At 37.6% G+C, this 27,449-nt stretch overlaps 1 protein-coding gene across 2 annotated transcripts in view; it reads left to right on the plus strand.

Moving 5' to 3' along the window:
* Positions 1-27,449, plus strand: part of VPS13B (vacuolar protein sorting 13 homolog B) — a 1,996,594-nt gene that overhangs the window by 1,573,311 nt on the left and 395,834 nt on the right. For both annotated transcript variants that reach the window (XM_053715243.1, XM_053715242.1), the window contains exon 35: positions 25,378-25,515. In XM_053715243.1, the coding sequence (XP_053571218.1) occupies positions 25,378-25,515 (138 nt within the window). The remainder of the gene's footprint in view (positions 1-25,377; positions 25,516-27,449) is intronic.

The following is a 27,449-nucleotide window of genomic DNA, read 5'->3' on the forward strand; positions in this document are numbered from 1 at the left end:
GCACAGTGCGTATTCATTTGTATAATTATTGTTCTGCAAACTAAATATCCACAAGCTGTAGGCACTGTATTTATAGGAAGTGAATTTAGCATAATGTATTAAGCATGACACTTTTTAAGAAATTGAGGTAGATGTCATTTTTGATAAAAGTTTATTTTGTGATTTTTTTTTTGTTGTCATGCAAGTTATTATATAAATACACAACAAATATCTGGCGTTCAGCAGATTGCACAATAAAATGACATAACAGTTGATTGCATGCTAGTGTTGTACTGCTGATCACTGTCTACTACCCAGTGTATAAAAAGTGTCTTGTTTTGTTTTTTTATGCTGAAATTGACTAGTGCTGATCTCTCAGCCTACACTGTACTCATTGGTAGGTAGGCTCCATGCACTAATAATGGAATGTACCTACCAATCAGTACCATAAGTTCATAGATGCAGCGCTGAGCAAGGGTTAAATATAGAGAATATTAAATAAACACACATCCCATGTGATTTTGCATTCCAAAGTTTTTGTAGTAGAATACTACAGACTCCATTTATTAAGCAGTGGATGCTGCTTCAGAGCGCCATCGTTAGCCTGAAACGGAAGTTAAGAAGCAGCGGTCATAACTTCTCTGGCACCTAAAAGATCTGATTGTGATGATTGGCAGCCCCTGCTAGCAGCCGATTGACCGCCAGTGAGCAGGGAAAGGCATTGCACAAGCATTTCACCAGAATGTGATTCACTTTTACGAGTAATTTAACTTAGTAGTGGCATAAAAATTGTGATTAGTAGCTACATACTATTCATTTTCCAGTTATAGCAAATCAAAGTTAAAAGGGGAAGAAAACTATATTCACTCATAGCAAATTCTTGACACTTTGTTAGCCTTTATATAGTTTGATGTGTTTACAGCTATACTCACCAAAACCAGTCCTGGAGACATAGTCCTGGAGCATTTTATCTGCAGCATTTACCCAGATTAAGAGGGAGATTGCAAGTGGTGCAGCAAATCTAAATTTTTCACTAGAGAAATGCTTTTTGCGCTTCTCAGGATCCGCTCGTATTACAAGTTGAAAAAAATGTTTTTTTCGCTAGCGGTAGCATGAGAAGCACAAACATTACTAGCATAGTTTTCATGTGTGCGTGCATGTGTTTACTTATTGAAATCAATGCAGAAAAAAGGTTTTCTTTCTTAAGACACGGTGAGTCCACGGAATCATCAATTACCGTTAGGAATATCACTCCTGGTCGGCAGGAGGAGGCAAAGAGCACCACAGCAAAGCTGTTAAGTATTACTTCCCTTCCCACAATCCCCAGTCATTCTCTTGGCCTTCAGTGCAAGGAGGAGGTGAAGTTTTAGGTGTCTGTTTAAGAATTCTTCTATCAAGATTTTATTATTTTTGAAGCCTGAGCAGGTTTGCGCTGATCTTTCCTAACAAGCTGGGTCTAGCTGTATTCCATATTAGTCCCTTCAGTAGGGCTGTGGTAGCTTTCAGGCAGTTAGGAACTTAGGCTTAGGCTTACTCTGGTCCTTCTTTTATCCACAGGTCTCTGTGAGGAGTGGCTTCCTCTCGTGCCAGGTGAGCTGTCCTCCTTCCGGACAGTCAAGTGTGCAGGTAAGTGCCATTTTAATTTCTTAAAGAAAGGCACTACAGCAGTTTGTAGGCTGCACCATATATGGGACTGTTTATTCCTGATAGGATACCCTAGGCAGGATGCAGGGCACTGTGTGGCAGTATCTTAGAGAAGCAGTATTTTTTACATTAAAATGGCACTTACCTGCACACTTGACTGTGTGTTTTTCACATTTTTTGTGGGGGACTATATGTGCCGTTTTTATGTGTGACTAGTGCGCATTGAATACGGAGCCGCCTATGACGTCACTAGGAGAGGTGTGTTTTCTCTTTTCAGCGCAGCGCATGCTTTTACTTTTGGCACCGTTCTTTATCTGTGTAATGGCTTCTACGGACCCCTTCCTCATTCAGGAGCTGCTCCGGTCTCCTTCGTTTCCCTAACCAACGTAGCGTTGCAGAGAGGAGCAGTTAGGCACCTCAGCTTAGCGCTTAGGTGTAGAGGGTGCGCAAGAGGTTTTTGTCTACGTGTATAAACCTTTTTAGTGGGGGCTTAATAAACTGCTCATAAAGGTATCTTTAAGTTTATGTGCTTTTTTTACTGTTAGCGTTTTTATCTATCAGTCTTAACGGGACAATAACAAATTTAAAGAATAACATGTAAAAAAAAAAAAAAATTGTTAAAGTTTGTGGTATTTATTTGCAAAATGGACCTATAGTCTATGCCTGCTACAGAGTGCAAACTTTGCTTGAATTCCCAAGTTGAACCCCCTTTGCCTTTTTGTAGTTCTTGTATTGAAAGAACTCTAATGTACAAAGACAGACTGTTTGTTTCTGAGCCACCATTCTCTCAGGTTGATGCTGTTCAGGCATTGCCACAGCCTCTTCCTCAAGTGTCCCAAACTGTATTGACGTCACATGCAGTGCCCTGCGGTTCCTTTCTATCTGAAGGCTGAAATTGCTGCCCAGGTATCCTCGGCGGTATCTGAGTCGCTAGCTGCCATCCCCATGCTGCAGGGGAGAAGTAAGAGGAAAATTAGAGAATCAGATAGTAATATATCAAATCCTGTTCAGGCTAACCAAGTTACTCTTTCCCATACGGAAGAGGAGGATACTTCGGTAGCCTCTGAGGGTGAAATCTCAGATTCGGATAGTATAATTCCTTCTTCTGATACTTAAATGGTTTCCTTCAGATTTAAGCTTGAACACCTTCGTGTTTTATTAAAGGAGGTTTTGGCTACTTTGGATGCCTCCAATACTCCAATCGTTGTCAACCCTAAGAAATCTAGCAAATTAAATAGATACTTTGATGTTCCCTCCACTGGGGAGGTGTTTCCAGTGCCAGACTGTGCTACGGAGATTATTGCCTGGAAATGGGAGAGACCAAGAATTCCCTTTTCTCCCTCTCCAGTCTTTAGGAAAATGTCCCCGGTGGCTGACTCCATCAAGGAGTCATGGCAAACAGTCCCCAAGGTGGAAGGTGCAATTTCTACCCTGGCCAAGAGGACTACTATTCCAATTGAGGATAGTTGCTCTTTCAAGGACCCTATGGATTAGAAGCTGGAGGCTTTCTTAAAGAAGATGTATATTCATCAGGATCTGCAATGGCAACCAGCCGTGTATATTGCTACAGTAGCAAGTAAGGCAGATTATTGGTTTGTCCGAGTCCCTCCAAGTTGAGACTCCTTTGGAGGGGATATAGGATAGGATAAAGGCTCTCAAAATAGCCAATTCCTTTATCACTGACGCCTCTTTGCAGGTCATTGTTAGGAGCCAAAATATCTGGCTTTGCCATTTTAGTGCGTAGAGCACTATATGGCTGAAATCTTGGTCAGCAGATGTTTCTTCCAAATCTAAGCTTTTGGTGATTCCTTACAAGGGAAAGACCTTGTATGGGCCAGGGTTGGCAGAAATTATTTCAGATATCACGGGTGGTAAAGGATCCTTTTTGCCTCAAGACAAGAAGAACAAATCGAAAGGACATCAGAGTAATTTTCTTTCCTTTCGTAACTTCAGAGGTAAGTCTTCCCCCTCCTCTACCAAGCAGGATCAGTCCAAGCCTTCTTGGAAGCCCAGTCAGTCTTGGAATAAGGGTAAGCAATCTAAGAAACCCGCAGCTGAATCTAAGTCAGCATGAAGGGTCTGCCCCAATCCGGGATTGGATCAAGTGGGGGGCAGACTCTCTCAGTTCTCTCAAGCTTGGGAACGAGATGGCCCAGACCAGTGGGCCGTGGAAATAGTATCCCAGGGTTACAGGTTAGAGTTAAAGACCTTTCCTCCCAGGGGCAGGTTCCACCTCTCAAGATCATCTACAGACCAGATAAAAAGAGAGGCGTTCTTGATTCACAGGGATCATCAAAAATTTCTGAGATTTGCCTATCTGTACAAACACTTCAGTTCCGGGGAATTGCAGTGGAACCTTATCTGGATGACATTCTGGTTCGGGCACCAATTTTTCAACTAGCAAAATCTCATACAGAGATCTTGTTGTCTTTTATTTTTTCCCACGGATGGAAGGTGATTTTGGATCAAAGCTCTCTTATTCCGGCTACTAGGGTGGTCTTCATAGGAACCATTATAGACTCCCTATCAAAGAAAATCTTTCTGACGGAGGTCAGAAGAGTCAAGATTCTTTCCGCTTGCCTATCTCTGCAGTCTGCTGTACGACCATCAGTGGCCCAATGTATGGAGGTAATTGGTTTGATTGTGGCATCCATGGACATAGTTCCCTTTGCTCGATTCCATTTGAGAGCCCTATAACTATGCTTGCTCAGTCAATGGAACGGGGATTATGCAGACCTGTCTCAAAAGATAGTACTGGTGTCCTTGGTGGCTGTCTCAAGAACATCTGTCCCAGGGGACATGCTTTCAGAGACCCTCATTTGTAATTGTGACAACGGATGCCAGCCTCATGGATTGGGGAGCAGTCTGGGACTCCTTGAAGGCACAGGGACTTTGGTCTCAGGAGAAATCTGCTCTCCTCATAAACATATTGGAGTTGAGAGTGATCTTCAATGCCTTGATGGCTTGGCCTCACCTGGCCTTAGCCCGGTTTATCAGGTTTCAGTCGGACAACATAACCTCAGTGGCTTACATCAACCACCAAGGGGGAACTCGGGAGTTCCTTAGCCATGAAGGAGGTGGCACGAATCATTCCGTGGGCAGAGGCTCACAATTGCTGTCTATCTGCCATCCACATCCCATGAGTGGACAATTGGGATGCGGATTTCCTGAGCAGACAGACTTTCGATACCGGGGAGTGGGAGCTCCATCTGGAAGTGTTCTCCAGGTTAACAACCAAATGGGGGTTACCGGACTTGGATTGGATGGCTTCTCATTAGAACACCAAGCTCCCAAAGTACGGTTCAAGGTCTAGAGAACCTTAGGCCTTTCTGATAGATGCTCTGGCAGTTCCTTGGAACTTCAGGTTGGCGTATCTGTTTCCTCCGTTTGCTCTCCTTCCACGAGTCATTGCTCGGATCAGGCAGAAGAGAGAATCTGTGATTCTAATAGCTCCTGCGTGGCCTCGCAGGATCTGTTATGCAGATCTAGTGGAAATTTCATTTCTACCTCCGTGGAGATTTCCTCTGAGGAAGGACCTTCTACTTCTGGGCCCTTTTTTCATCCAGATCTCGCTTCTCTAAAGCTGACTGCTTGGCGATTGAACGCTTGATTTTAGCTAATGGTGGGTTTTCCAAGTCGGTCATTGAGACCATGATTCAGGCTCGTAAGTCTGTCACTAGAAGGATTTACCATAAGATATGGCGTAAATATCTTTATTGGTGTGAGTTTTAGGGATATTCTTGGAGTAGGGTCAGGATCCCAAGAATTTTGTCTTTTCTCCAGGAAGGCCTGGAGAAGGGTTTGTCTGTCAGTACCCTGAAGGGTCAGATATCTTATTTTGTTGCACAAGCGTATGGCGGACATGCCAGATGTGCAATCCTTTTGTCAGGCCTTAGTCAGAATCAGGCCTGTGTTTAAATCTGTTGCTCCAACTTGGAGCCTTAATCTTGTTCTTAAAGTTTTACATCAGGCTCCGTTTGAGCCAATGCATTCCATAGATATTAAGTTATCTTGGAAAGTTTTGTTTCTTACTGCTATCTCTTCTGCTCGGACGGTTTCTGAACTCTCAGCTTTGCAGTGTGATTCTCCTTATCTCATAATTCATGTAGATAAGGCAGTTCTTCGTACCAGGTTTGGTTTTCTTCCTAAGGTTGTTTCGGACAGAAATATTAATCAGGAAATTGTTGTTCCTTCTCTCTGTCCTAATCCTCCTTCTCATAAGGAACGTTTGTTACACAACCTTGATGTTGTGCAGGCTCTTAAATTTTATTTGCAGGCAACTAAGGATTTTTGCCAGTTCTCTGCATTGTTTGTTTGTTTTTCTGGGAAACGCAAAGGTCAGAAAGCTACGGCCACTTCTCTTTCTCTCTGGTTGAGAAGTATTATTCGTTTGGCATATGAGACTGCTGGACAGCAGCCCCCTGAGAGAATCACAGCTCATTCCACTAGGGCTGTTTCTTCTTCTTGGGCCTTCAAAAATGAGGCCTCTGTAGAACAGAATTGCAAGGCTGCGACTTGGTCTTCTTTGCATACTTTTTCAAAATTTTCTAAATTTGATACTTTTGCCTCGGCTGAGGCTCCTTTTGGGAGAAAGGTGCATCAAGCGGTGGAGCCTTCTGTTTAGGTTACCTGTCTTGTCCCTCCCTAATCATCGGAGTCCTCTAGCTTGGGTATTGTTTCCCAACAGTAATTAATGATTCCATGGACTCACCGTGTCTTAAGAAAGAAAACAAAATGTATGCTTACCTGATAAATTTATTTATTTCTAGACACGGTGAGTCCACGGCCTGCCCTTATTTTCAGACAGTTTTTTTTTTATATAAACCTCAGGGACCCCTACACCTTGTGTTATTTCCCTTCTCTCCTTTTCCTTCGGTTGAATGACTGGGGATTGTGGGAAGGGAAGTGATACTTAACAGCTTTGCTGTGGTGCTCTTTGCTTCCTCCTGCTGGCCAGGAGTGATATTCCCAACAGTAATTGATGATTTTGTGGACTCACCGTTTTGTTTTCTTTCGTATGATGGCTGTACATCAGACTTAAATACTAGAGAGGTGGGAGGGTTAAAGTGAATGTAAAGTCAGTATGATCTCTAAAGTTCACATTAAAAATAAAGTCAAAATAACAGCAGTTTAATTCATCAATTTTTTTTATAAATTTTAAATTACCCCCCGGGGGGACCAAACCCCTTTTGCCGTTGTCACGCGTCCGTATTGCGCTTGTGTTAGACAGCTCTTCTGACAATGATCTTTGAAGCTTGTGCACATTTCGCACATGCGCAATTACAGAGTTAACGGACTTAGTAATTGATTCATGAAGTTTTGGAGCGCTAGGTAAGTATTATGGTACATGGGCTCCATATTCTAAAATAATATAATGCTTAATCATAACAGATTAATGGTTATCGGGACTTTTCTAAAGTAACCATTTATAATATGAATACATCTGCATCAGCGTTTAACGCATGCGCGGTGGTTATCATTGCCGGGAGCGCGCATTGCCACTACGTAAACAGCGGGTGGGACTGCTGTATACGTAGGAATGAATAAGACCAGGAAGTTGCGGGTGGGAGGAGCTGGTAAATACAACGGACGAAATTTAGGAATATAAATATAACATTTATTTTAAATTTTTAAAAAAAATGAAAGTGGCGGTTTGATTAATATAGTAATAAGCTATTGAATGATACTTTGATGTCATACAAAATTTACATTCACTTTAAAGTGCTCTTGGAGTTTTGGGAATCTTTGCCTCCTAGTGGCCAAGAGTTGAATTCCCAGGAGTGTTCATGGACTCTCACCACCATAAAAGAAATTAATGTATCACTTAAGCATAAATTTTATTTTTTTGCTCTGGTGCGCTAGGGGTTAACCTTTTGGGGTGCTTTTTACTATTTCTTACAGCTTCTTCTCTTCCTTTTTCTGAGGCGTGATAGCCATCTTAGATGTACCAGGACAAGCTCTTCAGTGCCAATTGAGGTTGCGAGACTTTCTGTGCTATCTGAGCTTACCAAAATACCTGTATTGTTTATGTAACCATTTAATTGCTAGTGTTAACACTTTCTTTTTAAAGGGCTAGTGTTCTTTTTTTTTTTTTTTTTTACTTTTTATTCAATATTTTTTAGACAAAGAAAAAAATGAAAAATTACAAATTCCATGTTCAATAGGTAGTTTACCTACCCCAACAAAAAACAATATACCATCAAAAATGTGAGGTCACAATATAATCCAGTGAAGTATAAACTTGCTCCACTGGATCTCATTCCATATTAACAATATTACCAGATCCAGGCGACTCTTGGACCTTATTGAAAGAGAGGGAGAAAGAAAAAAAATAAAATTATATTTTTATAAAAAATTCCCTCTCTCGTCGACCACCTAATCAAATGACCATGTTCTTGGGAACTCTCCTACCTGTAGCTGCTGCTGGAACCACTCAGACTTCTTGAAAGCTACCAGTATTTGCCTATGAATAGTTACAGGAAGGGATAGAATCATCAATTTCCATTTGATAAAGAATTGCCGTAGTTGTTTATTATTAGTGATTTTTATATTATACTGATCGAGTAATATCTGATACTGGGCTTTCCTGAAAAATTCAGACAACTTGAGGTCACCTCCACTCTTCCAATTAGAGAGAATCACATTTCTCCCTACTAATATCATTGCGTTCAGGAATTTATGATTAATTTCAGGTTTACTATTGTTATATTGAAATAAAAAAAATATCTCAAGCTGTGAGAACTCCGTCTGGACTCCCATAACCTTATTACACCAGTAATTAACTTTATTCCAAAATTGCCTCACCTTAGCACATTTCCAGAAACAATGTCTACATTTGGGACATTCCCCTGATACTGTATTGCCCCTCCATAGAGCTATTCGGGCAGGGGAGAGATATGCCATATTCAATAGTTTAATATGGGATTCCAACCCGGGTAACTAAGGTCGTTGCTTTCATTGCTAACCTGACACTGGCGGCGATCCGCTCTTCTTCTACTGATGGTAGCACTTTATCCCATTTCCCAAATAATCCATTCATATGGGTTTCCCCTTGGGTATTGATTAGCATTTTATATACTTGTGAGATTCTATTGGCCCCATCAGTATAAGCTTGAATCACTCTGCCAACTTCTTCCTTATCTATTTCCATCCCTGTTTCGGTTCTTAAATCCCCAATCCAGTGGCATACTTGTAGATAGGCATAAAAGGCTGACCTTTCTAAATTATATTTACCTTTCAACTCCTCAAAGGATCTAACTACCAGCTTATTTTCCTGACATAATTGGCCTAATGAGTAGAGACCAGCTTCTTCCCATCTAGAGAAGACCGACATATTCAACCCTGGCGAAAAGCTTGGGTTTCCTGTAAGTGGGAGAAAAAACGATTTGCGAAAATTAATCTTGGTTCCTAAACACACTTTCTGCCACGTCCTGACAACATCTTTGATGGTAACATATTGTAATATATTAGCCGGCAATTTTATTGCTGGAATGTGCAAAATTGCTTTTAAGTCAAAAGGGGCAATCAAATGCGACTCCAGGTCATACAATGTAACATAGCCTTTCTCAGTAATCCAATCTAGCGCAAATTTACATACAGCTGCATAATTATAGATTCTAATATTTGAACATGCAAGGCCTCCACACTGTTTTGGGAGTGTTAGAGTTTCGAAAGCTATCCGTGGCTTTTTCCCCCGCCAAATGAAATTATTAAACGCCCTCTGTAACGTAAGAATGTCTTTCTTATATAATAGCAATGGAAAATTTTGGAGGAAGTATAGCAATTTAGGAAAAATAATAGTTTTTATAAGCATGATTCTAGCCGAAATACTAAGTGGTAGATTGGCCCAGATTTTAGTTTTTTTCTTGTATTTCCTTAATACATTTAGGAAAGTTCAGTCTATACCAGTCCCTAGGATTCCTACTCAAACTTAAACCCAGATATTGTATACACGCAGTTTCATGGAACGGGTGGGTTATTGCCTGGGCCGGTTTATGAATCCATAGCAATTCCGATTTCTCGTTATTAGTCCTGTAGCCCGAGAAAGATCCAAACAACCTAAATATAGATAGGACTTGTGGTATGGACTGAGTTGTACTACTTAAAAATAACAAGAGATCGTCCGCAAAGAGTGAAAGCACCATCTCCTGAGAGCCTATTCTAATCCCCTTCAGTTCCTGTCTCAAATAAATTGCCAGGGGTTCTAGGGACAGATTAAAAAGTAGTGGGGATAATGGGCAGCCCTGTCTTGTCCCTCGCCTTAGGGGAAATCTGTCTGATGCTTCCCCGTTTACTATAATTGCTGATAATGGATTTTTATAAATTCTCTGTATAAATTGGTGAAATGCCCCTGTCAATCCAAATCTCCCTAGTGACTCAAAAAGGTGGTCCCACCCGATCGAGTCGAACGCCTTTTCGGCGTCGACTGTGAGGATTGCAAGATCGGGTATAGAGTGTGCTGTCTTGTAAACTTTATTTGCAAAGTAATCCAAGACCAGCTGTACTCTTCTTATATTTTTAACTGGATTACGTCCTGTCATAAATCCTGACTGGTCTGGATGTACAATGTAATGTAAACATTTTTTGAGGCGATTAGAAATAATGACCGTCAACAATTTGTAGTCCTGATTTAGAAGGGAGATAGGTCTATATGATGAAGGAGAACTGGGGTCTTTTCCCTTCTTTAAAATCAGGACCACATTTGAAGCTGTAAACAAAGAGGATTGAGGTTTATTTCCAATAAGATAATCATTGAATAATACATAAAAGGGGGAGAATTTGTTCTTGTAAGAGTTTATAAAACTCAGCTGGCAAAGCGTCCGGCCCAGGGGATTTACCTCCTTTTAGGTTATTTATGGCATATGATATCTCTTCTATTGTAATTGGTTCGTTCAACATTTGTAAGTCCTGTTTTGTGATCTGGGGTATTTTGATCTTCTGCCAGAATTTCTCTTTGTTATCTTGGTCTATTATACTGGGAGCGTACACCTTTTGATAGTATTCGAGGAAGACTTGTCTTATTTCTGAGCTCTTATTAAATCTCATATTCTGGTAGTCAATAGCTGAGATAAAGTTTTTCTGTTGTCTATTTTTTACAATTTTAGCTAATATTTTACCCGAAATGCCTTGGCTCCCTGCAAAAAAAAGCTTTTTGCTTCTGATCCTCTTCTACCATCTTTTGTTTAAGGAAAAGATCACGTTCCCCTCTAATCTTTCTATATTTATCCCAATTAAATATGGTTTTATCCTGAATATAATGAACATATGCATTTTAAGTGTATTGGCTAGTTGTTCCTCCCTCTGAACCCTTCTTCGCTTTATCCTAATTAAATACGCTTTTATTTCCCCTCTAAGGACCGCCTTTGCAGTTTCCCAGAGGATTTCGGGTTTATTCAAATAGTCTTTATTATGTTTAAAAAACTCTCTCCATCTCTCTTGCAGCCATGACCTAAATTTGATATTCTGAACCAAATATTGTGGAAAAAAGAAGCGTGCATTGCTACTCCGGGTGGGGGCCCCATGTTGGATCTCCAATGAGATAATTGCATGATCAGATACCTTAATATCTTTAATATCCGACTTTATGTCGGACTTCATCAATTGGCTAGAAACTAGAAAAAAATCTATCCTTGAAAAGGATCTGAATGACCTGGACTCGCACGTGTACCCCCTCCGATCTGGGTGTTGAATTCGCCAAACATCCTTAAGTGCCAGTCTCTGACAGAAGTTGTGGAGAATGTAGTGTTCTTAATTGTACTTTGCTTTTTACCCTTTAAGGGTTACTCAGTTTTACATTGTACCTTGTTATTTGTTTGTGACTTAATAGTTTTCCCACTAGAGTTTACATTACTTCTGTCTGAATTGTATACTACTATTGTGCTTAACTATCTTTATTCTTACTGTAATTCCCTTTTCTTAAAACTACTATAATGGAGAAAATTGGTACAGCAGATCTACTGATTATTTAACTCCCTCGAGCTACTGTTAACTTTCTAAGGACATTGCTTTGTGTCCCCCTGCTGACTCTGTGTCTAATCATTGACAGAGTTTTTTGTCTTTAAGTCCGAGTGTCCAGGGGTCTGCAGCTCATCAAAGCAATACCACCAGAAGTTCTGCTAAACTATCTCCACAAACCAAACCCAAACCAAACCCTGCGAGGCCACACTGGAGCAATATGAATTTCTGAGGCTTGTTTCTGTTTGATTCTGGCTATCACTCTGGATAGCAACACAAACGGAGGAAAAATGACCAAGGGGCCACTAGTGCATCTATCAGACTCACCCAAGTGTTCCGAGACCCGGCACAATACTGAGGCAGTTTGTGATTCAAATCAGAAGCCATGAGATATATTTCTGGCAGACCCCAATGTCTCACAATTTGGTAGAAAACTTCCTGATTCAGAAACCATTCCCCTGAGTGAAGAGACTGACAAATCTGCCTCCTAATTGTTCACACCTGGAATGTGGATGGCAGAAATCCTGCAATGATCACACTCTGCCCAACTAATGATGCAGGACACTGCCCTCATTGCTAAAGAACTGCACGTTCCTCTCTGATGATTGGCATAAGCAACTGCCATGATGTTGTCTGACTGGAATCTCAGAAAAGATTTGTGTCTAAGTTTGAGCCAATCCTGGAGAGCCCTGAAGATCCAAAATATGTATTGGTAAGCTCACCTCCTGAGGAGACCACAAACTCCCTGTGCTCTCTAACACTCTCAGACTGCAGGTTGGCATCTGTGGAGATTACTATCGATACTGCTCGAAGAAAGGAGGTTCCCTGAACCAAGGACATTTGAGTCTGCCAACAAATCAGATACTGTCTTGACTTGTGATCCAACAAAATCCTCTGAGACAGATCCTTGTGATCCCCATTCCATCTGCTAATGGTGGGCCTGAAGATTAAATCTGGCAAATGGAACTGCATCTAAGGCAGCCACCATGAGACCCACAATTGCCATGCTCTGAGCAACGGAAGGGAGAGGATTCATCTGTAGAAATACACAGGCCTGTTGCAGCTTCAGTCTGCGCTGATCTGTCAGAGACAAAAACATAGTCATGGAATCGATAATTAACCCCAGAAACAACATACTGGTCTGAGGAGTTAATGAGCTTTCTGAAAGATTTATTTTCCAACCATGACTCTGAAGCAACTGAGGAACCATCTGAGTATGTGACACAGCAATATGATAAGAAGGAGCCTGAACCAGAATGTTGTTGAAGTAAGGAACTACAGAAATTCTTTGAGCTCGAACTACAGACAAAAGAGCTCCAAGTACTTTTGTAAACACTCTGTGAGCTATAGCCAGACCAAAAGGTAAGGCCACAATGTGATAATGCTTGTCTAGAAAAGACATGACCCATGTGTATAGGGATATGCAAATAAGCATCTTTTAAAATGCAAATTGTCTTCATGTTAAAAGTATGAACTTTAAAAAATTTGTTCAATATTTTGATATACTTGAGATCCAAAACAGGCCGAAAAGTACCCTGTTTCTTTTTCACTATAAAGATATTTGAATAAAGCCCCTGGATTAATTCTGAATTTGAAACTGGAGTAATCACTCCCATTAATTCCAGACCTCTCACACAAACCAAGTAAGCTTGCGCCTTTAAAGGACCTCAAAGCACTCAAGACAGAAAGAATGTTCACCGAGGAGGCCTTGAACTAAAACATTTTCGATACCCCTGGGAAATAATTTGCAATACTCAGGGATTCTGAACAGATCTCTCCAAAGACTCTCAAAAGAGACTCAATCTGCCCCCCACCAGTGGCTTATCTGGTATGGGGGCCGCATTTTCAAGTGGTCTTGAAAGCTGGGGTAGTCTTCTTGGACCAAGAAGAGTTAAACTTCCAGGAGAATTTGGAATAGCCAGAACTCTGGTCAGAGGGGAAATCTTTCCAAGCCTTAAATTGCCGAAAAGTATGAAAACACCCAGCAGATCTAAGCTTACCCTTAGATTTCTTATCTTGGGGTAGAAAAGCTCCCTTATCCACTGTGGCAATAATAGCATCCAATCCAAGCCCAAACAGGGTTTTTCCCTGATAAAAGAGAGACCTAAGCCACAAGGCTAGCCTAGCTAAAACAGCAAATGCAGCGTTCTTAGCATTAATGCGAATAATTTCCACTACTGCATCACAAATAAAGGAATTTTCTGTTCTTAGGTTATTTATACAATCCTGAATCTCATCCAGAGTAGTGTCACTAGAAACAAGTTCTGAGAGATCTCAAACAGTGGTGGCAGCAGCAACACAGGCTACACTGACTGCAGGTCTAAATATAAAACCTGCAAAATTAAAGGATTACCTATGAAAACCTTAAAGTTTTCTATTTAAAGGATCCTTAAAAGTGGAACTATCCCCCAAAGGAATTGTCATATGCCTGGCCAAAGTGGAAATAGCTGCATCTACCTTAGGGCCATTTTTCCCAATTCACTGTCTTAACAGAAGGGAGAGAAAAATAGATTTAAATTTTGTAGATAGAACAAAATAAATATCTGGCTTCTGCCATTTCTTAGAAATAATTTCAGAAACTGAATAAGGCACGGAAAAAGAGGAGCACTGTTTAGGAGCTGCCTTTAAAAAATGATCAAACCTTAACAGGTTGCTTGACTATAGCAGGACAATTCTCTACCTCTAAAGAAATTCAAACTTCTTGCAATAAGGCATGAATACTCTCAAGCCTGAAATTAAAGAACACATCCTCTGCCCCAGGAGCAGAGTCCTGAGACTCAGAGAGACTATACTCAGAATGAGTAACACTCCTATCATTAATGGATAACTTAGAGTAGCCACTCGTAAGTGAAGTCCCTGATGAGCCAAAGAAGGACCACTGTCAAATCCTTGCAAACGCCTGCGCTTAACAGCAGGAGGCAAGTAAGCTAAAACCTCACTAATGGCAGTGTGAATATAATCCTTAAGTTTTGTAGAAAGTTCAAATGAACTCTCCAAGGAGCAATTCTGATAGGGTAGAAACCCTTGCACAATCTGAAGCGCAGTAAAACCATGATGAAAGAAATATAAATTTACATAGTGTGTAGTGTTATGTTGAGAACTATCTACTATATATGACACTTGGGAGAGTGTGGTGATGCAGTGGTTAATAACAGATCTCTGGCTGCCTTATCCCAATACCCTTATGGGAAGTGAACCATCCCAGTTCATCCACTCTTCATGACATGTAGATAATCACTCTGTGAAAAGCTGTGTGGGCTTATCACATTGCAAAATCCTCTGTTTTGTGTTTTTCATTTTTCTGCAGTTTTTCTCAGGAGCAAGGTACTTGGCTAACCTGTGTTTTTGCTTTATTTATATATGTATTTAATCCTAGTGCAGTTAGCACCCATTATATTTATTCCAGGTGCTGAGATCATGGGATATATAGTATATACCACATACCTTATGAGAATTGCACCCAATCCAGTCTTCATTTTTTTTAGCCTGTAGTTAATTATTTTCTGGGAAAGTTTCATATATTGGGCAGATTACGAGTTGAGTGCAAAATTGCGCTTTCGCAAGTGTGACATTTGCGCTCCACTGTTAATACCAACGCACGCAATTGTGCGCTGGTATTTGAAGTGACCCGCAATGCGAACGAGAAATTGCTTTCGCATCGCTAGGAAGCAATGCGCTCAATAGAGCGTGCTTCTATAGGCTCCAATTGGAGCCTCGTTCTCATGCCGTGTGACACAGCATGAGAACTAGAGCGGCGAAGGGGGAAAGTAGCGCAGCAATGGCAGTAAATCTGTAGTTATTTATGTATATGAATATATACATATATATGTATGTGCTAATATGTGTATACACATATTAACACATAAATATATATGCATATAAGAATATACATATATATTTACTAGGAAAACACAGTTCCCATAGACCACAATGTAAAGGCACTTTACACACCCGCCAACTTTAGCCTCCAAAAACTGCCTGGTGTAGTTATTTTATTAAAAAATAAAAATGCTAACATTTTAATAAAATACACTACACTGTATTTTGGGGGCATTTGGGGCACATTTATAAAATGTTATGAGCGCTGATTGCTACAGCGAGCTTGTTTGGGGAGTGCGATAAATTAGCGCTCCACTTTTAATCTATTTAAGAGAGTGCTGAATTTGCTTTGACTTTTGTTTAAACCACTATAAATAAAGTATTTCTGCTTTTTGTAGTGTGTAAGCTCTTCAGTGCAGGGCCCTCGTCTTCGATTAATGTGTTTTATCTAGTCTATGTTATGCATCTGTATTTATTTTTACCTAGAATCAGTGTCATTTGGTAACCCTACCCAGCCCACTGAAATTGGTGGCATCATGTTAATAAAGGATAATAGTAGTAATTATATCAAATTCCCGATTTGTACTCACTATTAGTTATTAAACCCATAATGTGATTTGTGCAGATTCTTAATATTTTTATTTAGTCTATAGATGATTACAATATGATACTTGGTAAATTTCCAATTAGTGGAAACTTTAGGTCATAAGAGGTCCTTTCCCCCTACATAAAGCCATATATTATTAGTCTTATCACAAAAATGCTAACATAGTAGTCTCTAATGAAGGGGGATTATAGCAATCTGTTTACAACTGTTTAGCACTGCCTTATCTTTATCAAAAGGAATTAATTGTGCTGAAAGGTAAAATACTCTGAATGATCTTTAAGTGGAAATATTCAAACTGATGGGACATTTGCTATTCCAAATTCTTTATCATGTTAGAAAATGAAGAGCAAAAACTAAGCAAGGTATCCAAAAACCATTTATCACAGCATGACTCAGCCTTATGAGGATGCAAGTTGTACTGTGCCCTGCATGCTTTGATCTTTTTTTTATGTATACTTTGTACATTTTTTGATGTTTTACCTTTAATCACAGAGAACGTCAGCTTATTTTGGCAACCACTCTTGGCTGTGGGTAGGATCTTGTGAATTATACCCCATTCAGCACACAGAACTTATCATGAACTCATAATAATGTGACTCCTACAGAGACAATTTCTGTTCCTAAACTACCGTTGTTATTTATTTTTTCATGAAGGTCAAGAGCCTTTCTCAGAAGTGGTTTTAAACTGCACATCCACTTTCATTAGTGATAGCTTCCAGTGCACATGCGTCAAAAGAAGCTTTCAGAGGTTACATTTCCTTTTCATTTCTGTTTCAGCAATCACTTAGCTGTCAAAGTGCTCTGAGTAGAATCAACTATGTTACTTTGCTATGTTGAGTCTTCTTTATTTTTTTTATAATCTTCCAACATCACCTCCCTAGTGTCTTTGATTAAGGCTGTCAGATTCATGTATGATTTCATTCTAGATATGAGATTAAGATAGCCCGTATGAATACCATACATCATATTGGCCCACAAATGAAAGCAAGTTTATAATGGCTTCTGATTAAAATGTTATTTTTAAACTTAATACTCTTTGTTTAGCCATATCCATACAAATTCTACTGTCCTTTATGCTTTAATATTAAACAATAACACTTGAAAAAACATTGTTTTTTATTAAATGTCTCCAGATTGACAACATATGTGTAAGAGATGTATGGGTGTATACAGGCTTTTACAGTGTCCTGTAACAAAATAAAGCTCACATTAATTTCAGGTGTGTGTGTATCTTCATTCAAATTAAATCTGTCACACTAGTCCTCATGTGACCTGGTAAGCCTCTGATTGACAGGTGTCACTCGAACCTAAATTACTTTTGTTATTGGTGTAATAGTAAAACTATGTTGGAATTTGTAAGTAAGTTTTATATCATTGAGACTTCATATTTATCATGATTCCAAGTATCTTTATTGCACTTTTCTCTAGATCTCTGGTATGTTGCTGAGATTATACACTGAATTTGTTGTCAATGCTCATTTTATATTTTAGAAATAAATTGTTTATTGGTTACATTTAACAGAAAGTATTTTAAAATGTATCTGCTTTAAAATATATATATATTTCTGTTCTAAATACTTTTCTTGGCTGCATTTTGAGGTTTGAAGCAATAATGCTGTGGAGCTGCTCCTGACAGCTAGTAAGCATAAGCACAGCGGTGTCAGTTGTGCACAAACATGCATTATCTGATTGTTTCAATTTCTTGGTTTTTTCTGCTCTTCTAAATGAATAATTTACAATATTTCCCTTCTATATATTCTAAAGGACTTAGTGATCAATTTAAAGGGATACTAATCCCCAATGTTTTGCTTTCATTATTCTGTCATTATTCAGATAGAGCATGCAATTTTAAGCAACTTTCTAATTTACCCCTATTATTTTTCTTTGTTCTTTTGGTATCTTTATCTAAATAGCAGGAATAAAAGTTTAGGATCCAACCCATTTTAGGGCACTTGGGTAGCGCTTGCTGATTGGTGGCCATTTGGTAGGGGGGAAATAGCCTAAGTCTTGTCCATCCTATGATGGATAGAACTAAAATGAAAGGGGAGTCATAATGGGAGCTTCAAGTGGTAAAGGAGAGTGGCCAGTATCTGTCAATTCTTGCCTCTTATCTCAGTGCATTTTGACAGTTTTTTACAGCTACACAACACTAGTATATGTGTGCAATAATATATAACATTGTGCTCACTCCTGTGGAGTTACCTATGAGTAAGTAATGATTGGCTAACATGCAAGTATGTCAAAAGAACTTAAATAAGTGGAGGCTTAGATACAAGGTAATCACAGAGGTAAAAGTGTATTAATATAACTGTGTTGGTTATGCAAAACTGGGGAATGGGTATTGAAGGTATTGTCTATCTTTTTAAACAATAAAAATCCTGAAGTAGACTGTCCCTTTAAATGTCTGTAGTGCAGTTGGATTATATCTGTCCATTGGTGTTCTTTTTAGGGAATAAGGGTCTTAAAGAGACTGAAAGTCTAAACTAAACTTTTATAACTCAGTTAGAAAATGGTATTTCAAACAACATTCTAATTGACTTCTATTATCAAATTTCGTTCTCTTTATATCCTCTTTTGAAGAGTAAATCTATATATGCAGAGCTTTAGAGTGTGCATGTGTCTTTAGTACTTCAATGGCAGCAATATTTGAAACAGTGTAAAAACACATGCACGCCCCTGAGCTCCTGTGTGCCTACCAAGGTTTACTCTATCAAATGATACAGAGAGAACAAAGCAAATTTGAAAATTGAAGTAAATTTAAAACTTGTTTAAAATGTCATGCTATATCTACTGTCCCCTTAGTCATTTATTGACTATGTCCAAAAAACATTCATGCCATGGTTGATGTAGCTATTTGCTCACATTCATGGGGTATGTAGGAATTTACTCTAATTTGATGTTCTAACATAATAATTATCCCCACTATGGAATGAGTTTTGATCTTAATTTACAGGTCTGATGTTGCAGTCGATTGGTTTCAATATTTTCCCCTAAATCACATGAGGTTTGTATGACTCACATGATAAGGTCAAAGATCCACAAATTCCAGAGCTGGCTTTTTATGCCCAAGTTCACATATGACAGTGATACAGTCCTGCCATATGTTCAGTGTAAAACAGGGTGTAACATAGTTACAGAGCTCGATAGGAATCCAGCAATTAATAATAGCCAGAATAAGTGATTTCCAAGGATTGTAAATAAGTGATAAAAAAAAGTTGATGTAAAAAGGGAGATTTAATGATTGAGTTGCTGTGACTTTATTTAAATATTTAAAAGCACAAACATGTTGTAATCATGGGTATTTTACACACTGTTCATTTTAGCTTCATTGGGTATTTTAATTGGCCATAATAATAAAAAAGACATGCTTTAATTTGTTAGAGCAGTGCTAGTTACAAATCTGAGATGTTTGACTAGCCCGGCTGAATGAATCAGCGTCAGTTTCCGCTCAAGAACAGCAGTTCTCTGTGGGTCCTGATTGTACTTTTACTGACAATTGAGCGTCCATTTTCTTTTAATCACCCTGTTTGTAGCTTCATTTTAAAGGAAGAAGCACAGTATTCTGGAAGATATATAGCATACTGGAATTTGATGTTTACTATTTCACTCTAAGTATTGTGATTCTGCAATTCTGGACTCCGGATTCCCAGCATGAATTGTACAGTGGTGGGGAGCAAGCTTCCTGGAAAAGTGATGCAGCATAACTGTAAAAGCTGACAAGGAAATATCACATGAACATATTTATGTAAATAAATTAAGATATTTTACCTCACAATTTCTTCAGCTCACAATAGGAAGTCCTGTGTGCAGCTGCAAGATGAAAAACAAAATAGCCCATCAGCAGTGCTGAGGTCATGCTTTGCTTTACTGTAATCTCATGAGACCACTAAAATCTTGTGTAACTTCATAGTAAACGTCCTTAAACTTAGTAGGGAAATAACATGACGGTGCCTGCACATGCCAGATGTGCATACCCTTGCAAGTCCTGAGACTAGGATACTGATTGGCTGCATAAATGCCCTTTACCATGGGATGTGGCTACTGAGGACATTTTGAGGTAAAATGTCTTTCTTTTTTACATAGAGATGTTCAGGTGACATTTTCTAGTCAGCCTTTTACAGATATGCTGCATCACTTTTAAAGGGACATTATACACTCACTCATTTTTCTTTGCATAAATGTTTTGTAGATGATCTATTTATATAGCCCATAAACGTGTTTGTTTGTTTTTTAAATGTATAGTTTTGCTTATTTTTAAATAACATTGCTCTGATTTTCAGACTCCTAACCATGCCCCAAAGTTTTAGGAGAATACTGATGTATACCTACTAGTAAGTTTTTGAACAGTTTTATACTGGATTTTTATATCGGTATCTGTGCATCTTATTCTTTATAGTAGTGTCTATTACATGTAGTTATATGAAAATTAGTGTATACTGTCCCTTTAAGTGTTTCAACATTTGTGTATCATGTCCCTTTAACACCATAATACATTCAATTTCTATTCATGTTAAAGTTTGCTGAATGTTCTACATGAATTTCATTCCTCCTCAAAAAGTTGAGAAACGGTTACTTTGTATTCCTAATTACAGCAGTCATTGCTTGTAAATGCAGGAGCCCTGAAATAAGTGCAGTTAATGTGCTAAGTGACCTTTTGGCAGAGGAATCTTCAAGCAGTTTTAAATGTTTGCTCTCTCGTTTTAGATATATTCAAACATTTATAGCTACAGTGTCCTCAGATGTTCAGTGCTAGAAAAACGTATTGTTTACACAAAATTTAGTGCAATACGTGGGAACTGTGCCGAGTATAGAATTCGAGTAAAATTAGGGTTATTTATATGTCCATGCGAATTCACTCGTAAGTTTAAAGAGTTTATGACACACGGGTCTTTAGTTGCCAGATTTAGAGAAATATAAATATTTGCAACATTGTTTATAATTTTGCATACCCAAATCAGAATAGTAACTAGAATGAAATTCTCAGGGGCAAAAAGTGAAGCTTTCCCTGAATATTAAAAGATTTAAATGACAAAATTAATTGTCTCCAGAAGGCAGATAATTCCCCCTTGAGTCAACTCTGAATAGAAAATCTAAATAACAAATTTACTGATATCCCAAAACAAATAAATTGAGAAAGCAACAGAAAGCAGTTGGCAAATATGTCCATCTATTTAAAGGGACAGTATACACTCATTTTCATATAACTGCATGTAATAAACACTACTATAAAGAATAATATGCACAGATACTGATATAAAAATCCAGTATAAAACTGTTTAAAAATGTACTTAGAAGCTCTCAGTTTAGCTCTGATGAAAAGGTAGCTGGAAAGCCCACTGCAAGTGGGAAATAAGACACTCCCCCCTCCCTTCTTTTGCATATGAAAAGACCCTTTACACAAACAGGAGCAAGCTGGAGAAGGTAGCTGACATTGGGGCTTTTCTAGGAGTCTGAAAATCAGAGCTATGTTTTTTAAAAATAAGCAAAACTATACATTTTAAAAAAAAAAACTTTATGGGCTTTATAAATAGATCTACAAAACATTTATGCAAAGAAAAAATGAGTTTTTTTATTACATTTATTTGTGGTGCAGGTAATTTGTTTTCTGCTTTCAGTTTAAGAACATTAGTTTTATACATTTCAAAACCATTTTTTTTTTTTTACTTGTGTTTTAACGTTTCAAATTAATTCCAGCATCACCTCAAATGTTGGGTGTTCTTCAAGCTTCCATTCCATTAAAGATAGATGAGATGTTGGCATATGTAGTGCGTTAACTTATACTGTGAAGGATGGAAAACTGTACATAAACATATATATATATTTATTTATTTTATTTCTTTAAACTTAACCAAATCTACAGAAACAACAATCAACTTTCCAAAACTATTTCTAACAAGGCATGTACCAGTAGAGTCCATATATGCTAATATGGGAATGAGTAACATCTCTTAAGACTGCATTTTATAATACCTTAATATCTTAATAAACCACAGGGTACTAAAATAACAATTAAAAAAGTACAAATGGGACACAGTTATAAGTAACATAGTAAATTAGTTTAACAATATCATTTATTAGTATAAACAGATGCGAGGTAAACAAGAGTTAGGCAACAAAAAATCTTGTACTTATCTATACACTTAATATTGTACATATGGTGAAAAATAATGTTCAACCCTTGTATGGTTATAATCTATAGGTAAGAAGAAAATTGTAACTCTGTGTGACACTCGAGACACTGTTTCTCTTGAAAGTATAGAAATAAATATACCTTTATAACATTTCCTGGAGGTCAAGTCCTGCGGTGCACCTTCTATTGTAAGCTATATCATTTGGAAGTTACTGTTTCATGTATCAGTGTCTTACGCTATGGAGTACTCTATTTGGTATTCTGTACACACCACCTACCAAATTAACATGAAAGTAGTGATTATGAAGGGAGGCAGCACTTTATTATATTTATTTTCTTCTTTTTTTGCTACTATAAGAAATAGAATCCTTATCTATACAACTGCTGGGCAAATGGGCAGTTTTATGTACAGTAGAACATAAGTCAACTTAAGCTGCTGAAGTCAACATAAACATTGTGGCTTTTTTGTAGTATATAGGAAGTACTGTCAAATACAGATATTACTATGACAAATATGGAGGTGATGCTTGTGCGATTTCCTGTTTTTATTAAGCATTGTGTAACAATTTAGAAGGTTTGTGATATGTGTATCTATTTACTTACATGTTTTATGCACTGTATTTAAATTAAAGCAGATCATATAGGTTTTTTGTGTGTTTTATTATCTGCAAATACACATTTTTCAGTGAATATGTTGTTTAAATTAGAACATTTTGTCTATTTAACAATATATATTATTTATTAACGGTAACTACAGTTGAATACAATTTCCAACATATGTTTTAAAGTTAAAGGGACATTAAAGTTATTTTTTATTTATGCATAAGAAATTATTCACTGCACTGCAGTAGATCTGCTTGCAAAATAAATGTTTTCAAAACAGTAATTTTTGATAGAAAAATATGAATTGTTTTGCAATTCCAGGATACGCTCCCCCCTAACCTATTTGAATGCTGTTTATCTTACTTCCTTTACTGTGACAAATTAGGGACAAATGTAAATGAATCCCAGCACACATAAACCAATCACTGTGCAGGGTTCTGCTTTTTACAGAATGAACTCCGTTCTCTAAGGGGGATTGGAAACAATGCAATTGAAACTTCTGAAAAAGGAGTCAAACTAAACAATGAAATTGCATTACAAAATTGTTTAATTACACATAATTAAGCATTTTAAGAATAATGAAATTTTGAGTTTAATGTTTCTTTATTTAGCAGTTTAATGGGCCATTATAGCAGACTAATGTGTGTTTAACCCCCACAAAGACATTAAACACTCATTAGAAATACAGCTCGTTACTTGCAGAGCACTGGTGTTCTCGAGCAGAAAACCCTGCTTATCCAATCAGCAGAGAGAGTCGCACAATTCACAACTGTGAAACTAGCACTGCTGATTGGATCAGCTGCGTTTTCTGCTTGGGACCAGCAGTGCTCCGCAAGTCCTGACTGGTATCTCTACTGTGTGTTTTACCCCATTGCTGGGGTTAAACACACAATAGTATAGGGTCAACAGTAATAAAATTACAAACTCTAAAGGATTAGAGCATGTACTTTTTACTATCAAACTTTTTTTCATTTAATTTCATATTTGTAATACAGCTGTGTGAGGATGAGAAAATGGTTTTATTGAAGGTATTAGATAGAAAAACTACATCTAAATGACTTTAATGCCATAACTGAAATGTTGCTTGTGGCAGAAATCTTTCCCCATCATTATTATGCTCTAGGAAGTCCGGCAGTTGATAAATGGACTGATTTGCAACGCTAAGGTTTAACTAGGCAAGACCAGTTGTCACTTTTTATCCTTGGCCTTCAGGCACACAATTTATATTGTAATTCTCTACAGCAATGTGCTTCAAACTGGATCCCTTCAAACCCTCTGGGTGAACAGTGTTGCTAGAAAAAAATGTCCCAAAATATTTCAATATAAGAAGTTGTACAGTGCTGCAATGTTTTCTTTTTTGTAACGGGGAGGTTGGGGCATGGTTTATGCATTAAAGGGACAGTCTAGGCCAAAATAAACTTTCATGATTCAGATAGGGCATGTAATTTTAAACAATTTTCCTATTTACTTTTATCGCCAATTTTGCTTTGTTCTCTTGGTATTCTTAGTTGAAAGCTTAACCTAGGAGGTTCATATGCTAATTTTTTTAGACCTTGAAGGCCACCTCTTTTCAGAATGCATTTGAACAGTTTTTCACCACTAGAGGGTGTTAGTTCATGTATTTCATATAGATAACACTGTGCTCGTGCACGTGAAGTTATCTGGGAGCAGGCACTGATTGGCTAAACTGCAAGTCTGTCAAAAGAACTGAAATAAAGGGGCAGTTTGCAGAGGCTTAGATACAAGATAATCACAGAGGTTAAAAGTATATTAATATAACTGTGTTAGTTATGCAATACTGGGAAATGGGTAATAAAGGGATTATCTATCTTTTAAAACAATAAAAATTCTGGTGTAGACTGTCCCTTTAAATTGTGACTGTGAACGATGCATGTTAGAGGCTGGGGAGGAACTGTTGCATAGGCTGTGCTGTATGTTAGTATATCTGTAAGGTTTCTATGATTTAAAGGGACACTCAAGTCAAAATAAACTTTTATGATTAAGAAAGAGCAGCAGTTTTAAGACACTTTCTAATTTGCTTCCATTATAAAATGTTGCGCAGTCTTTTTATTATACACTTTCTGGGGAACAAGATGCTAATGAGTACGTGCACAAGCTCACAGGGTATACGTATATTAGTCTGTGATTGGCTGATGTTTGTCACATGATACAGGGGGCCGGAAAATGGGAGAAAAAAAATAAATGTGTCAGTAAAAAATCTGCTTATTTGAAATTCAGAGATGTTAAACCATTGTCTTTTTATTATGCACTTGTTAATTATGCATCTACTTTAAATTGCTGGCCTGTGAGGTGTATCCACTAAGGTGAAGGACATTTCCTTGTACTCTGTCTCCTGTTACCAATTTATAAAATAGAACAATACCATTTTCCCATTTCAGGAAAGTTAGAATAATATAAATAATGAGCATTCTGTACAGTGAGTGCATATAGAATGCTGTGCCTTAGAGAAGGAGTTATAAAACGTATACTCAGAGCTAAATGTTTCCATTTGTGACTGTTCTGTGCACAGATACTGATATTATACAGCAATGCACAATAAATGGTGGAGAGATTATTTTCTGCTGTAGCAAATGCTATTCCAAGAAGGAGCGTGATACATTCTATTGTCTTTTCATTGCAGATGCTGGGAAGACTCTGCCAGAAGCTCTTGATTACACCAAGGTCTGGCTACAAACAGTAGCAGGAGAGACAAATACCAGAACTGGAATTCCTCCTCCATTCATTACATTGCAAATTAAAGATTTTCTTAATGGGCCAGGTATGTTATCCATTAATTACATGTGGGAAAAAAGCTGTTCTGTAAAAAAAGAATGTGCCAAGGTTTTTCTTTGCCAGAATAATCTTTATTTTTCTTTGGTATTTATTACATAGAGGAGTTGAAGACACAGGTAGCCCTTATGTTTGTTAAAGGGACAGTATACTGGAACATTGCTTTTCTGTTTCCAATGACTTGTTATAGAAGCAGCAGAGTATAAAATGCATAAGAAATTGTTCCTTTTGGTGTATTTTTGTATATTTGTGTATATGAAATAGCTGGTTTTGTTGTTTGACACCACAATCCGTCGCAATGGGTTGAGCTTCAAGGGAAATCAGATCTCCTTATTTTATCACTTTCTATACACACAAATACTTCCTTATCTTATCTGTCTGTATATCAAAGCCCAGTACTTAGAGAGAATAATTGGGAATTAACATTTTATTACTTATCTCTCATATTCCCTTCACTGGGAGCGTAATTTCTTCTGCTAGCTATATTTACATATATTTTCTATAGTCTCTAAGTATAGAAACCTTCAGTATTGGTAAGGAACCACAGGCAAAATCAGTGATTTCAAAGGCCAAAATAATAGTAAAGGACTATTTGTAAACAATTGTATACTCTACAGCAGGTAACATGGATCATTAGGAACAAAACAAGGGGAGAAATATTTAGGGTAAACTGTCCCTTTAATTTGTAGATGTATTTAACTAACAGCAAGGATCTCAGACATTTGTCCTTGATTTAAAAGGTCATGGACGGCAGAAGGTAATGTCAAATGAACAGAGACAATTTGTAATTAATGAAATCCTGTTTTTTTTTAATGTAAAATGTTAAATAATTTTAAAACTGTTGCTCTTGTGCCATTGTCTGCATACAGCTGTATGCAGATCAAGTGTATGGTGCATTTCATAGGGCGTGGACAAGGTAAAATAGAAGCTGCAATTTATTTAACTAATAGATCATTTATAATGAAGTAAAATATATATATATATAGACTTGTTTTTAAAAATAATAACTCATCCATCTAAAAGTGTACTCTTGTTAAAAAAACACACACTCCTAATCCATAAAAATATGGCCTACCTATCAAGGAGATATAAGTGTAAGGACCACAGAAGCAATTTCATTCAGTGTGGCAGTCTTTTAAGGAATAAATAACAATTTATTTATACATATTTATATTGACTTTTTAGTTTACTCTTTATAATCTATTAGTGAAAATAAATACAAATCTCTACTACGTCACTTAGAATTTTCACTGATAATAAATTGTTAAGAGCATAAACTTAAAAATGACATAATTAATTGTTTTATTGTCTATACTACTTAGGTTCTTTCAGTTTGATAAGGTAGGGATGTGAAAATGTTATATAGATTCTAAATTCTAAAAGCTTATATGACATTAGTATTGGTTTGATAAGAATTATTATTATTTTTTAACAGGTTGTTCAGTACTGAACAGGGGACATTTATGTCTCAATCGTTTTTGTTAAGCTTTACCCTACCTTTTTTTTGGTATGTCTTAAAATGTAAATACAGAAGGGCATTTGGTCGTGGGTGGGGGACTTAATAAGTCCAGGCATGGTTTTGGCTTTAGGGAGCTCCAGATATAATGGAGAGAACCTTGGGCATTATTAGGAGAGAGGCCTTGTGGGACTATGTACCAATTTGTCATTGACCCACTAAATATGGGACAGCTGGGAGTAATGTAATAGGGTTGAATAATTTTATATTGCTGTTGCATTAAAACAGAAGCACAGAGTAACACTACAAATAATATTTAACTGAACTTTTTAACGTTACACAGAATTGTTTACTTAATTTATGTGAAGCATGGACAATAATCGTACATTAGTTATCTTATTGTTAGACGTGCAAAACTCTGGAAATTGAATTTTAAGATAATTTTCTTAATTGTTATTCTGCACAGT

Source organism: Bombina bombina, chromosome 5, assembly GCF_027579735.1.
Source record: "Bombina bombina isolate aBomBom1 chromosome 5, aBomBom1.pri, whole genome shotgun sequence".
In the NCBI taxonomy this organism is placed as follows: domain Eukaryota; kingdom Metazoa; phylum Chordata; class Amphibia; order Anura; family Bombinatoridae; genus Bombina; species Bombina bombina.